We start from the raw sequence: 16,126 nt of genomic DNA on the forward strand, positions 1-16,126 counted from the left end.
GAACAAATTCAGATGTCTTAATAAAAAAAAAAAATATATATGATTTATTTTTAATAAGATCCATGGACATGGGATGATTTAAGATCACCATCCTACATCCGATGGCAAAATTCAAGCGGCGTCCTTATATCCATGACACAACATGTGCAGACATGAAATTACAGTTTACTTGATTAAAAAAAGTATGCGTCCTTTTTTATTTTATGCAAGATAAAATTACAGTTTCCACGTGGTTGTTGAACATGGATGGGTGGATCACCAAACCACCCCAATTAATAATGGCGGTATCCCCGCATTAAAATATTTGGGACCCGCGATGCATGTGGCCGCCTACGTTTTCCGCATGTTTGCTGCTCTCTTACTCTTCTTCATCATCGTCACCACCGTTCATGCATGCTAAAGCTTGGATGATCATTGAACACCGTCCGAGCTGTAACCTAATCGTACAAATGTGTTTATGTTGCAGCTTTTGTCGAACGTGGAGAGGCAACTATTGACTTGTCATCGTGAGTGATCATCCTACGGTGGTAATGCCATTCCATTCTCTTCTGTCATCCGACTCGGTCTTAGTGATGGATATCGTGAGCGGTGATACATCTCACATAAAATGGCGACACTGGGCGAGTCCAATCGAGCCGTAAAACGACATGCGACATTTAACAATATAAAGTGTATGAAGATGTTTTCAAGGAGATGTGTGGGAATCAAATCAAATGTAAGATTATATGGATGCTTTTACCTTACCGTCGCTGTCTGGCGCGGAAGTGGCACAGGAGCCACCGGTGGTTCTGCAACATCACTCCAATTCGTTACTCGAATCTGCAAGACATCTTTGAAATGATTAATGGACAACATTAGACGAAATATTGAAGAAATAATCATAGCTTGAAGTTAAACGATATTAAAGAAATAATATGCCCGTGACCATATGAAATTAGAATTTTAAGATCTGAAAAGCTCCTAAACTAATACAGTACCTGACTTGTTCAAATGAACAAACAGATTGTTGGTCATCAATAACAAATTCCATGAAATCGGCTGGAGTGATCTATGAAAACCAAAACGAAAATACAGCAGACAACAATTACTCTTTGAGACAAGGCTCCAACCTTTTGGAAGTTCATCATTGACGGATCAACATATACAGAACCACCAAAAAGAATTATAATCAAATCAAAACCAACCATGCAGTTTAACTCCTTGAGTGCTCATGCAATCGGCGAACAAGCTTTACGTATCAAGGGCACCTATGAAAAGCTTCTCAGAGTTGAATTTGCTCCATGCTTCCTGTTCATCTAAGAAACAACAGATAGATGACAAATGCCAAAAATCATAATGAATTCTGTCAAGTGTATCTTGCAGCTAACAAACATTTCCTCCCATCGTTTTCTTGCAATTGCTTATGTCCAGAAATTTTAGAGGTGGAAAGTAACTACAACAAAATATGAAACTAGTAAAAGGCTACCAAGGATGCAAACTTAATTGCAAGAGTCCTGAGACACCAACAATATATATATATATATATATATATATATATATATATATATATATATATATATATATATATATATACAAATATATATACATATATATATGTAAAAGGATGAAACTAGTAAAAGGCTACCAACATACGTACATACATACAAACATATATATATATATATATATATATATATATGGATGATCATCAGATTCTTCTGGCATATAAATATAAACAGATCATCTTAATGTCAATTTGATAATTACAAAGTCTCTGTCTCGGACTTCTCTTTCACCCTTCATCTTTATTATTTGGCACACAACCAACGACTGCTCTCTCTCTTTCGAAGCTATGATCGCCGTTGGCTTGAATATTGATCAGGATTTTGATCCAATGTATGTTTGGTATAAGGGCTAGCAACTTATAAAATTCTCTCTCTCTTTTTTTTTTTTTTAGTTTCAAAAAGTTTTATTAACTTTTTGTGAGATCCAAATAACCACATCACTTGTTGTGAAATCCAATACTTGGTTAACCTTAATGTACAGACGGGTCCACACTTAATTGCTTTATCATTGTTCATATATTTAGTATATATAACATATGTGTGCTTATAATGGCATCACTCTTTTGCCTTCAACTGTTGCAATGAAAATAATTACTACATGTTCCATCAGGTGATGAACTTTTGTCAGACTCCTTTTCATACAAGGAAATTGAAAACGGAATGCTATGGGAAGTGGAGGGAAAGGTCAGTATTTAGCTATCATATCTCATCTATCAATCTCTTGTATATGATAACAATATTTTTGTGTTTTTTTTTTTTTTTTTTTGTTATTGTAGCACACACCTCACATGTCCCATAATACATTATTGTCATTCATACTCTTCAAATTTCTCGACTTCTTGTGGCATTAATCCTGAAACTTCTTTTCTTTTTTTTTTTCTTTGCTTATTGAAAGTGGGTCATTAAAGGAGCTATAGATAGACGTAGATATCGGTGCTAATCCTTCTCAAGAAGGCGGCGAAGAAGATGAAGGATTTGATGATACTGCTGTCAAAGTGGTTGATATTGTTGACACCTTCAAGCTCCAGGTTATTATTATATCCAAGTCAACGTGTTTCAACCTATTAACCAGGGATTGCATGTGAAGTTAAATTAACAAAATGCTTTCTGTAATATCATGTAATCAACAGGAACAACCTTCTTTTGACCAGAAGCAATTTGTGACGTATATTAAGCGTTATATCAAGTTGTTGACACCTAAATTGGAATGGGAGAAGCAGGAGTTATTTTAGAAGCACATTGAGCAATCTACCAAGTTTTTGCTCTCAAAGCTCAGTGACCTACAATTGTAAGGATGACTTATTCATGAAACATTATTTGTCCTTGCCTTTTCCTCACTGTTTATTTTATTTTCAATATTTCTATAGGGTTTGTGTTTGTTAGTCTTGAATCAAGTGATTTTGCATCCATGCCCTTTAATGACTTTGTTACTTCAACCTGCATAGTAGAGTAGCAATCCCTTTTCGCCTATATTTATATTGTGGTATCATCAATGCCTCAAATATTAGACTCACCTAATTAGCAATACCGTAATATTTTTGACAGATTTGTTGGTGAAAGCATGCATGATGATGGTAGTATGGTCTTTGCCTATTACAAGGAGGGTGCTGCTGATCCAACATTTCTGTACTTTGCCTAGGGTCTGAAGGAAGTGAAGTGCTGAGGATGACAACATCACAGACTTGAAGAAAATTATGATCTATTTGAACTAATCTGCTTCCCAATGACCTTTAAGAGTTTTGTCCATGGTTGAAACTTATTTTTATTTTTTTCACTGTATAGTATAAATGCCTGTTTGGGAGTTTCTGGGTGTTTTTTTTTTTTTTAATGAGCATTTAACTTAAATGAGAAGTGAATTTTTAGTTTTGCCTGCCAACCAGAGATGTTGCTTGATTTAATATTGCGTGAACTTTTAGCACAGTATATAGGATTTTGTTAACATCATCACTCCAGCAGCACAGTGAGATATAACCCGAGTGTGTGGAGTTCTACCTGTCTAAATGTACAAGTTTGAGCTTCTATTGAGGTACGTTAGATGGCTGCAGCAGCAGCAGCAGCAGCATAACCATCCATGGTTAGTAACTCCTGTCCGATGGGGGAGATGACAGACTCTCCCAAACTACATGATTGGCTTCTAACATCACCAAATCTGAATGAAGAAATAGAACCACAAAAGTACAGTGATACGTGTGCAAGAAATAAATAGCCATCCCCAAAAATCCTTCGTGTAGGAAAATGTAATTATTTCCTTACAAGAAGCCATTCCAAGCAAAATGAGAATGCTGATTGCAAAAGAAAGCAAATATTCCAAGCATTATTTGCAAATAATGCATTAAGCACACTAAACTAAAATTAATAGATCATCCAGACAACCGACACAGATGGTTCAGGCAGAAAAACAATCTGCACCCTGCAAATAGTGCTTATTACACTTTCAGAAATCAAGTCATGTAGTTGGAAGTTCTACTTTCAATCCATAGCTTAAGAATTTTTTGCTACAATGTGAAATGGGACAGCCAAACATGTGTTCAATCTCTGCAACGATTGAGATAAGTTAGTGCTTTGGCTTAGGCTTTTTCACTATCATCACGGTGCAATGCGCATGGTGTGCACAGTAATCACTCACGCTACCCAAGACAGTCCTGCAGGAAGTATAAATGCAGTACAGATTAGTAGAGTTAAGAAATTGAAAATGAACAATGAACGCAATCATCTTGTTCTCTCACTTTTGCATATAAAGATAAAAGAACTGGATTTGGTCTGTCAAATTTGCACTTTCTTGCATATGTAATGTTAGTATGGGTCCAAACACTCTTAGAAACTTAAACCCTTACAATTAGGTACAAACAAAATTTTCTCCCTTCAGTGTCCAAGTTTTCTAATTATATGATATCATTCGAGTCCGTTACAAGCTAAAGCATTGTTTAACAAATCATGGATGAACAACAAAGAAGAATCTTTGCTATCGAGTACTTATAGATTAAACAAGAGGCTGGCCATTTGAGATCATAAGGACCTAAGTATGGTCCTTTGTCTCACTATGGAAAAATCGTCTCTTCTTTGGCCAGAATAAACCTATGTTGGTCAGTTCTCGGTGATGCAAAGCCAGAATTGAACTTCCAACTTTCTCATACAAATCCAAACAAGTCGTCGACAATATCCCAACCAAGTTTTAATACCAAGCAATCAGTTTCCAGTGCTATCAAAAAGCAATGTGATGTTAGATAGTGTGACCTAAAAATCATTAAATGAAGTGATTTCTAAAATGAGCATCAGTGTGACAAGTGTGCAGTGAACTCTAGTCCACAATTTGCTATAGCATCCTCCCCGAGTAATCTATGATCTCATTTCCCCACAAGGGACTAGACCCAAGCTTCACAACGTGTCTCCAAAACCTAATACAGTATAAAGTTCGATGTTCGTTTATCCAGACTAGGCTCTTCGCAACATGGGTCAAGATGATGTTAGTTCATCGATCACAGTGAGCTGTTTGACAGAAAAATGTATCGAGCATCTGACTGAGTTCTCGAACGATAAGTGTAGAAACTTGTTACCTTTTAATTGCTCCATATCCATGGCTTCCCACAACCAATATTTCTGCATGGTGTTTTTCCACAGCCTCGCAGAGAACATTTCTAGCATCTCCTTCAACCACTTCAAACTCAACGTCAGCCACCTGTACTTGAGAAAAAAATTCCATTAAACACAAGCATTCAATAGTAAACTGCTTCTGATGACTACAAAAATATAATAATCTTTTAGATCCTCTTAAGACTGCTGATATTCTCTGGTTGTCTGGATTACAACCCACAAAACCCTATCGGCACACTAGCTAAAGATCATCAATTTGCATTTGATAAACTTCTAATTATTTGCCACTCTACATCAGGTTGGGCCTTGTTGGACCAACAGAGAGAAAAGCACCATTAGATTATTTTAACACATCCAAAAGAATTATCTTCTTCCTAATGCTGAACTGACTATGCCCCAATATCTGCTAGCTACTTACTTGCATGATTCCCCAGTGAAGTAAGCAAGAACAATAAGAAAAATAGAATTATAATATAATGGAACAAGTTTTGATTAACCTGTTACAGAGTACATTCATATTGTATAGTAAAGCCCTGTAAATAAAATTATGCATTTGTTATGCCATTTGATATGCAAATTACATTCAGAGGCTATTTCTTATGCGTCAAATGAAAATTAAGAACAATGGTTTGGACACCCACAAAAGAAATCCAAAAGACGTATCCTACTCAGTGATGCAATAATCCAGGGATAATAACGTTATCGACGCTTAGATGTGAGATTGGCAACAGCAAAAGTTGGGATCATCAGGATTTTTCCTAGAAGAAGCAAAAGCAGTCACGATCGCCAAACCAGCAAACTTCAACAATGAAACAACCACTAATTCACCCAATACCAGGCAAGGGCCAGTCACGATCGCCAAAATTAGCTAATCCTAACTAAGAATCGAGGACCACGAAGTTACCGAATGGGAAGTGCAGATCTCCTTGGCTTTCTCGATCACCCGCAACGATATCTTCCTCAGATCCGACTCCACAAACGGTAGCACGTCAGCGGCTCCTGTGGTCGACAACACAAAGATAAAAGTAGTCAAATCTTAGGTATGGGGGGGAGTGGGGAGGAAAAACCCAGAGCCGGCGAAGGAAAATTCCGATACCGGGACCGGCGAGGCCGATGACGGAGGTGGGCGTGGGCTTGGCGCTCACGACGACGAGCTTAAACGGCGAACTGGAACCGGCAGCGGGGGAGAAGAAGTGGAGCAGGGTCCATTGGAGCGCGTAGAAGCTGTGCTCGCTATCGTCGATCCCCACCACCATCACCGACTTCCCCACCACCGACGCCGCAGCCTCCGCCTCCGTAGCCATTTTGCACTCTTCTCGAAGGGACCGAAACTAACAGAACAGTACGATGGGATCAATAGAGCGAGAGTAGTAGGAAGCAAACACTTGCTGCCAACGCTACTATCATTTGATTCTACCCCAAACGTACCCGTTTCGTGGTCGACAACAGTTGGCGAGTCCTTCTTGGCCGGACCTGAGAGCTCACTGCTTTCACCAATAAGGAGGCAGGTGGCACGCCGGAAGCGCGTAGATAAAATAATTATATCATTTATCATGGAGGACGGTAGAAGCGTAGAGAAGCGGTCGATCAAGCATCAATTAATGGAATCGATTGTAAGTGTGGGTGATCGCTTGCAGGATTCCCTCCAACTCTTGATTTGATTCTTCGATTTGCAAATCCAAATCACGACCGTCCATTGAAAAAAGGAGGAAAACTAATGGATGGATGGTTGCGGCCCATCGACGAGCGGTCGCGATATGGTCGACGGCAAGATTGCGAGAATTGATGATGGGGTTCTGCTTCACGTACGGGTGGGAGGGGATGCTTACACCATGTGGGCGGTCACGTGTGATTCTGATTCCTGGGATGATCCAAATCATTATTAAGATTTATTAGTTTTACGGTATGGAAAAGATGTACATCATAAACTTGGGATCTGCTACGATGATTGGTGTAGGCATCCAACCATAAACCACCGAATTGAATCAAATCCACATCATTATTTGTGTTGGAAGGGAGGGGGGTATTGTGAAAGGGGATCGGGGGGGCACTCGATGAGGGTGCACCGACCACCCACACACTGCTACGATGGAGGGAGGATGCTTCGATTGGACTCTCAACGATTACTTACTGCGATACCAAAAAGCAGTGCTACTTTTATTTGATGTCAAAAGCTGTGCAATACATTATACAGCTTATCTGCTCACTCACTCCAGCGTTAGCAGATTGCACCAGAAAGTTTTGAGTATGAGCACAAGTACTGAAAACAGTCTTCTGTATGCATGAGTACGTCGATGGATGCAATTTGCAATGTAATAAGTTAATGGATGCTCTACTTTCAATCTTCAGTTTCATTAGTTATATAATAACGTGAGACTAATTATTTATTAGAGTATGAGATTAATTATATATTATCCTCTTATAATTAAATCTTATTAGCATTACTGTCGTCTCTCTACTTAAAAAAAATTAGATCTTTATAGTTTTAAAAATAAAATAAAATGATATGCTGGATCGATACGAAAATGATGAGTAAAAAAATAATTTCAATGTTCCTTTCGTTTAAAAAATAATTTCAATGTTTCTTTCGCTTTCAACAACTTTACTAGCAAAACGATAATTTCAAAACTCTTTTCTCTCCTATCTTCTCTCTCCCTTCTCCCTTTTTCTTTCACACTTTTCCCTTCTTTCTCTTCCTCAACCCCCCACCCCCCACTTCTCTTTCATCTTTGACACACACAAACTGTTAACCACTTGCTACGTCTAAATTGGTGACGCTGTCAACTACAGACAACAGATAAGAGAACAAATTTACAGTGGCAAATGATAAAATAATTTTGGGAAGACTTCAGCAATCTGCATGTCTGGTACTTTGGTACACAATCAAATACCACAGATTTACAAAAAAACACCATAGCAAAAACCCACTTTGCATTTCTATTGCCCATAATTTTATTTCTAATGTTGAAACAAATGTAATGTCTTCACATATAAAAAGCCTCAGACTTTTTACAGATTTACACATGCCATGCCACAGCTGGACAACCAGCTTATCTGCCTCATTACAGGTAATAAGGAAGACAAGATCGCCAGGGCATAGGCCACCATGAGACTGAATAAAGAGCTCAACTACATCTTGCTCCGAGATCACACGTAATGACCAAAAATGTCTGTATACATCAAACTAAAGCCCCATAACAAAGGTTGCATGAGTTGCTAAACATGCCCTGTTACACCTGCACGGACTCTAAGCATCTCGGTGCGCTTACTTCTTTCCATCACATCCACTAACCAGTCGATAGCAAATTTGATTCCCGTTCTGCATAATACTAACATATTTAATATTGCAGATATCAAACAGAATGATGTGACTAAATACTTTTCTTATGAAGATTAAGCTTCACTCGTAAGAGAGCAGATATCTTTTGTTGATAAAACATAAAGGAAATGCAATGAAGGGTAGCCGTCACCTATACAGTCATCACCTTGAGGTTGGACCATCCAGTGATGTCCACAATAAACTGAGCAATTTCCTATCAAACAGGCCATGATGTCTCAAAGCATTTTAGGATGTCAAGACCCATGGTTTCTATAGTATGCAGTACTACTCCCCACATCTTTTGTCAGCAGAATAGAAAGATCCAACCATGTTCTGAGAAACTTAATTTTTTATAGATTTTCTCTAGTTAGAGAAAATCTAGAAATGCAAGAGGACAGTGGCACATCTTGACACCTGGCTCAAAAATTAAATTTTCACCTGTTAGATGCATAGGTTTGGTGGTATGAAGTGGAATTGCCATGTCAGGCCACTGTGAGGATGGGAAAGTGGTGATGGAGACATTAAAGAAGAGGGATAGAAAAAATAATCCGTGAAGAATGAAGAAGAGGAAAAGGAAAGGAGAGAGAGGATATGACGATGAGGGAGGCTGCAAAAGAAAGAAGAGGATTTGAGGCATGATGATAACTCAGAACCGCCAAACTGAATGGTTCGAATAGCCAAACTACATTCTTGAAGATTTGTACAGGTAAATTTGGCTTACTTAGTATTACATATTTATAGGTGACACAATCTGAAAGAAGCTTCCAGGCCTACACTTTAGAAAGTCCACTTAGCAAATCCTTTGAATCATTGGTAAACATTTTGTAATTGAAGATGCTAGGTAGTTTGGTTTGTACAGACTTTGTCAGATCTCCACTTGGTTGTAAGATCATAACCCGCCTCACTCATCCTTTGCAGAAAAAAAAAAAGAATATTGCAATTGAAAGTTGAAACAGCTCCAAAGAAACAGCATTATGGTACTGGTTGCACACAGCCATACTATTCAATGTACAGAAAAAAAAGGATCACGTCCAAACAACTAACCCATTATATGCAGATACAGCTTCAATCATGTAGAGCCTTTCATTTAACTCTTTCAAATCCAAATACCTTGCTAGTTCTTCAGTCGAAACAGCTCCAGGAAGATCCTGTTCAACTAGCAGTCAGCAAAATCCTAGTGTATCATTCGCATGGAAACAAAAGGAAGAAGTTAAGTCAAGGTCAAAATAACTAATCATGTGACAATTTTATTTCAGTTTCTCAAGAATTTGTTAAGTATACATACATACATATATAGGACACTTCGTTAAACCTACACCGAGCCATAGCACCTTTTCTATTCAAAAGTAAGCACAAACTTTATCAACTTTCAGTTTATTGAATAAAAAATAAGACAAAAAGACATGACATGAACCTATGGACAAAATAAATGTGCCAATGATCTGAATTTGCCATATAAAAGCAGTGTGAAACTCAAAAACAAAGTACTTTATCAATAATATGCCTGTATCAACTCAGGGAATTTAAAATAAAATAAAAATAAATTGATATGAAATATTATTAAAATATAATATTAGTACTGAAATCAACATTAAGCAACCTGCTTGTTTGCTAGTATCAGAAGTGGTGCCCCTTGCAAATCCTCATGTCTAAGTACTTTTCCTGTTCAGCAATTTCAAAATTCTAGTTAGGGATTGCTAAAACATAATAGTCTATTAACTTTGTCATAAACAATTTTCATGACCAGAAAAATTAATTAAAAAATCATGATTTATCTTACAGGTCCATACTGGTGTACTGATCGATCGTCAGTACGATATGTACCGAGCCATATCGATGTACTGACCCACGATATGGTGAGGCATACCGACAAACTAGTATATACCGCCAATACCAATCCTCTGTTGGACCGGTATGTACAGCTCGTATCGGGCGATACATTGAGGTACAACAAACCTTGCTAACAACTATCAAATGAAATTTATTTATTCATCAGACATGGACTTACCTAATGCAGATTTGGAATCTTCAAATGATGACGGACAACCAGCGTCTATAACATATACTATAGCATGTGCCTCCTCATAATATTTTTCCCAAATTGTACGTAGTCCGATCTGCCAGAACCAGTAAATACATTATCTTACAGTTTAGTTACTAAAAATTTCTGATAATTAATTTTCACATATAAAGCCTACAAATTTATTTATAAACCCATAGAGATAATTTTATACTCCCAAACAAAGAATAACAGTCAAACCTTCATGAAGATATTTTACATTCATTACTAGTTCAAAATAATAGAAAGAAAATATAATTTACCAAAAGTCTTTTGGGAGATGGCAGAAGGATTCAATTACAACTCATCCCACAAGAAATGTATCCTTCTAGTCAATTTCCACATGGTCAAGTGCATCTGTAGTAAATAATCATTACTGTATATACATAACTTATTTTAAGCTAATGCAGAGTGAAATAGAGATTGGATTTCAAAATCTGGCAAAGTACAAGAAATACTGTGAACAATGTGTGATGCAGCTACAGCCATGAATCTATTTAAATTAGGATGTTTTGTTTCAGTTACCTAGTCAAATTGCTCATTAACTTGGACTAAGAATAATCTATATCACAACTGACACATTTTCCGGGTTTATTAAATGTCATAATTTGCCATTAAATTATATAATTCCTAGATTTGCAAGCAAAGAACACACCTGACCTCCCAGGTCCCAGAAAACAAGTTTTGCATTTGAGGCCTCAACTCGACCAATATTGAGCCCAACTGTTGGAACTATTCGATCAGGAGGAAGCCCTTCCAGATTCAAATACAAGGACTTCAACTTCTCCAGCAAAGTCTACGATTAAGAAACAGAGTGTCAACTGAATAGTGATCTGTAGAATGCTTGTTAAGGAACAAGTTATTTGATACCACTGAGGGGTCCAGGTAACTATCAGTGCAGAAATTAAGTTTCTAGTTGGCAACGATTAAAACTTCACAAACTAAAAAAGCCTAACGAATTATATTTTTCTTTTCATAAAGCCCACTCAGATATGCTTGCAGTTTTATGAAACCAACCCAAATGAAAGCAAAAAGAAGGAACAGTTTTATGGACACAAGAACTCTCTGCATATAGACAACAAAACTCAAAGAAAATGGATTCCAACATAAAACATCCATATAACACCATAAGATGTCCACAAGTTTCTACGGAGTACAAAGGAAATGAATCAGATGACCGCTCGAAGACATCTTTACTGAAAAAAAGTAACACATGTACCATTCTCAAAAAAAATCCAAGTTAGAAGAAAAAGAATTACAGTCTTTCCCGCCTTGTCGACTCCAAGAATGAGAACATGGAATTCCGTCTTGCTGAACATATAATTCCAGAGTCCATAGAACAATGAGAACATTTTTATCGATCTTCTTCCCAAGAGCTATAGTCTGTGTTCAGGAGCAAATGAGGGGCTTCATGTCAATGAAAGCCGATGCTCTGCATTTTTGTGAATATCCTGCAAAAAGAACATGCAACGGAGATTAGGAAATAACCTCTTTGGATACAATTCAAAGAAGAACGCATTTGTTTGACACAAGTGTATCAAGTATTTAGATTATTTTTGCCTTGTTGGGCTAGGATTTCCATCAGTCATTCATTTCTCGCCGTAACAGGAAAAAAGGTTTGGCGCCACAGTGAGGTAGCTCCTTCACGACAAATGTGGAAATAAACTCTTTTCTTGCAGGGAAGGACTGTGGTCAATGAGCCTCACTAGATCCCACATTGACGGGAATCTTGTGCACTGGGCCACTCATTTCTTGTCATAACGAACTTGATGATGTCGATAGTAATGATTCCCTAATAGGATTGTTGAAAGAGATAACCTAGTTCAGTCCTCACAAACCAATGGATACAAGACGACATGCATTCTTCTTCTGCACATGGATGGGCAAAACCATGTTCTTCGCACCGCCTCGTATCACTACCTATGAATCTGGAACACTGTTGTCGCATATACCACAGATTAAGTACGATTATTATCAGCATAAGCCAAACTAAGGAGGAAACTCGGATTCCTCGACCTATGGCGGGATTTCGAGCTGACTTGCAGCAAAAATCGGTCGTCATCGTCCGATCTGGTCACCGGAGGCACAGGAAAAAGACGATGTAGAGAAGGATTCGATGATGCCGTCAAATCTTGATAGGATTTGATCAGATGCGGCCATTAAATGCCAAGAAGAAGAGAAAACAAACCCCCAAGGAAAGACTCCGCCACCGCAGCCTCAACTTCTAGCTCGATTCTCTTCTCCGACGCTGGTGGCCGTCCGTGTCGTCGCCGGATCTCGCTATAAGCCCCGGGCAGACGAAGGGTCGATGAGGTCAAAGAGAGAGGGAGAGAGGAAGAAGGGGAGGGAGAAAAGGGAGGGATTAGGGACATGCGCACAAGAGTACCCGTAACTTGCTTCGCTACCCGAGTTCGTTACCCAATCGAGAAAACGACGAAACACGTTATAAACGATGAAAAAAAAAAGGGGATAATTTATGTTTTTTTTTTTTAATTAAGGAGACCGTTCAAAAAGAAAAATTAAACGGCATCAATTAAAAAAATCCAAAATGAGAATGTTTTTTATAAAAAAAAACCCATGAAATAAAAATATCATGAGTTGTGTTTTAATACGAAAATAAAGAAAAAAATCTACAATATTATATATTTAAAAAATAATATCTGAATCAAGTATGAAATTAACCGATGATTATTCAGTTGTTCTTGGAATGATTTAATGCTAGGAGTGAGTAACTAATAACTGGGTTTAATACGCATACTAACTAATGCTTTTGGCTTCCTAATGAAGTTTATGGTGTATCCACTAGTCCTAACCTCGTATTTGGCTACTCTTACTCCTTGGAACCAATTTAATGATACGTGTGGTAAGTCCATCAGTAACTAACTTATGGGAATATATATATATATATATATATATATATATATATATATATATATATATAATCATAATTCGTACATGTAACGTAACGTAGGTGGTTTATTTGTACATAATGGTGGGTTTCCAACTCTTATAAAGATCAATTATTATGGATTGGGCCGGGGGCCTGATCCGATCCATCATCAACAGATTAATAATCTCTAAAACCTTGTAATTTATCGTGTTCTTCCTAAATTACTGATCTTAAAATTCTATGGATGAATTAAGTATATGTTCATTTCAAGCTTGGGATGTATTACATTACACTGATAGAAAAGTACGTATTCCAATTAAATTCATTAGGATCTCTCGGAAGTATTCCCTTGAATGTGGGTGATAGCTTTCATGGTTGAGATTTCGCATCATAGGTTCATCATGCCTAGAGACTTACTTTATTATGAAAATTTGAGAACAGTTGCCGAGTATTTTGTAGTAGTATAATAATAATAATTATTAATAATAATAATAATAATAGTATTATTATTATTATTATATATTATTATTATTGTTATTATTTCCCCTTTGGAGAATGCCGATCCCTTTGTTGGCTAAAGGTGACACTTACGAAGGCACATAAAGAGGACATTGCCCTTTGGAAGTTCCAAAAGGTATCATTATCTCCTCCTCAGTCTCGCTCGCTGCAAACTGTTGATGCCTACTTGTGAACTACCAAAGTATCTATCATAACTTGATTGATTTGATTTGATTTCCATCACAATTCTCTTGTCAGAAGGCTTTGTAGGTCCCTTTAAATATAAAAAAAAGTATGTCCTCCCTAAAACAGGTTAGCATGGCTTAATCAGATCATCATCTCCGGATCAATCGATAGTACTAGGATGACCAAACATAGGATTAATAACACGCTAAAGCAATCATGTTTTTCATGAGATATCAAGACCAAGTCTTAGATTAAGAAATCCGAGAGGGGGTGGGTGGAGGGATGTCTTTCTTAGACTAATCATGTTTTCTATGAGATCTTAAGACCAAGTCAAGGATTAATCTAGAGATGTCTTTCTTAGTTTAAGAAATCAATCAATCATGTTTTTCATGAGATCTCAAGACCAAATCTTTGAAGAGGTCCAATTAACACTATGCAAGAGTTTAAAAAAATCCATCATCATCATCATCTTCTTCTGACCGAAAGAAGAAATTTAGATAGATAATTATTATTATTATAAATATATATTTTTTTAGGAAACATTAAAAAAAGGAAATTTATGTTGATTAAGGCTGATTATAAAAATCTTCAGCAATAATTTGATCGATTATTATTATCATGCTAATAATGAATTTTCATGATACAATAATTATTATTTTTTATCATCGTGGATTTAATTTTAAACTTATACAGATAGATAGATAGATAGATAGATAGATAAATAGATAGATAGATATATGGACATATAAATCTCATTATAGATGATGAATGAATAGGTGGAATCAATTGGTAGATGATGACCGAGAATGCCCTCTCTACCTAAAAGCTGATACGAAGAATCCTTTGCTGTGACCTTTTTCGAGGGTGCCGATTCCAGTCATCAATGTTAGGTTGGTCCTATTTTTTAGCAGAATGGCATGTGGCATGTGGCATGTCACACTCACAAATATATATATATATATATATATATATATATATATATATATATATATATATATAGAAAGAGAGAGAGAGAGCCCTGTGAAATGGAGATGCGTGGGGTGGTCGATAATAATATATATATATATATATATAGAAAGAGAGAGAGAGAGAGAGCCCTGTGAAATGGAGATGCGTGGGGTGGTCGATAAGGGTAAGTGCATCTCACCTGGATGGATGCTTCCTTCCTCTCACACGATCTCCATAAGTTGATATGCGCTCTTGTAATCGACCTAACCTTCCATTCCTATGTCACACACATCACCATCTTAGTTGGTATTTGGTAAGCATTTTATGAGTTGTGATGAGATTCAAATTACTCCAACTAAGTTTTAGTTTTAGTTTTAGTTAGAGAGATTCAAAATACTGGTAGAATTATGGATATAAAATTATAATATGTTGCTATAATTATGTCATATATCTCATCTCAAGATTTTAACGAGAAATCTAAATATTTACTAAATCTAAAATTTATTATATAGAGAATCGAGAGCTTCTTCTTGTAAACATAAATATAGAGATGGAGAGAATAATTGTTAAGGGTTAATTTAAAAAAGGATTTATAGTTTGTATTAGCTCAACAAGACAGTTAGTTAGTTAGTTAGTTATTCTTTGTATTTGATTTTTATTTTTTTAATTTAATAAAAAAATATTATTTCGTAGATAAAAGAAAATTTTTTAATATCGAATTACATAATTGGTTCAAATAATAAAAATATAGAATATAAGGATAAGAATGTTGAGGTGGGCTGTCAACATCGACATTCTTCTCTCTCGTCTACAGACATACGTACGATTGAAGAAGATGACAAAATATGATGCGGATCTAATGATGTTCATCGAGATGGCTCGTTGGTCCACATATAGAAGAAAGAATCAAGAGATGAGAGGCAAGCTGATGATGGATGGATGAATGGATGTGGTCCCACCGTCATCTTAATCTATTGATTGATTTTTGTGATCCTTAAACGTTCCACTGTCCATTTCTTCCTCATCCTTATCATCTTCTATTCCTCTCCTCCTCGATCATCCATCTCTCGTCCGCATAAGGTTCCAAGGTT

General features: G+C 36.7%; 2 protein-coding genes and 1 long non-coding RNA gene across 3 annotated transcripts; 1 reads left to right on the plus strand and 2 right to left on the minus strand.

Moving 5' to 3' along the window:
- The first annotated feature begins 2,435 nt into the window (after positions 1–2,435).
- Positions 2,436–3,185, plus strand: LOC135672820 (uncharacterized). The gene is made up of 3 exons (XR_010513107.1): positions 2,436–2,572; positions 2,675–2,832; positions 3,090–3,185. It is a non-coding gene; the product is annotated as an uncharacterized LOC135672820 (long non-coding RNA).
- A 662-nt stretch (positions 3,186–3,847) lies between these two features.
- LOC135672819 (universal stress protein PHOS32-like) lies at positions 3,848–6,475 on the minus strand. The gene is made up of 4 exons (XM_065181217.1): positions 6,232–6,475; positions 6,040–6,134; positions 5,099–5,220; positions 3,848–4,186 (listed from the first exon to the last, which is right to left on the minus strand). The coding sequence occupies exons 1-4, from the start codon at positions 6,437–6,439 to the stop codon at positions 4,099–4,101; spliced, it is 513 nt and encodes a 170-aa protein (XP_065037289.1). The 5' UTR covers positions 6,440–6,475; the 3' UTR covers positions 3,848–4,098.
- A 1,574-nt stretch (positions 6,476–8,049) lies between these two features.
- On the minus strand, positions 8,050–12,947 carry LOC135672821 (uncharacterized). Its single transcript, XM_065181218.1, has 7 exons — positions 12,702–12,947; positions 11,773–11,964; positions 11,169–11,309; positions 10,463–10,571; positions 10,055–10,116; positions 9,499–9,602; positions 8,050–8,454 (listed from the first exon to the last, which is right to left on the minus strand). Exons 2-7 carry the CDS (start codon positions 11,863–11,865, stop codon positions 8,352–8,354), a joined length of 612 nt encoding a protein of 203 aa, XP_065037290.1. The 5' UTR covers positions 11,866–11,964; positions 12,702–12,947; the 3' UTR covers positions 8,050–8,351.
- Positions 12,948–16,126: the final 3,179 nt, after the last annotated feature.

Source organism: Musa acuminata, chromosome BXJ1-5 (assembly GCF_036884655.1).
Source record: "Musa acuminata AAA Group cultivar baxijiao chromosome BXJ1-5, Cavendish_Baxijiao_AAA, whole genome shotgun sequence".
Lineage (NCBI taxonomy): Eukaryota > Viridiplantae > Streptophyta > Magnoliopsida > Zingiberales > Musaceae > Musa > Musa acuminata.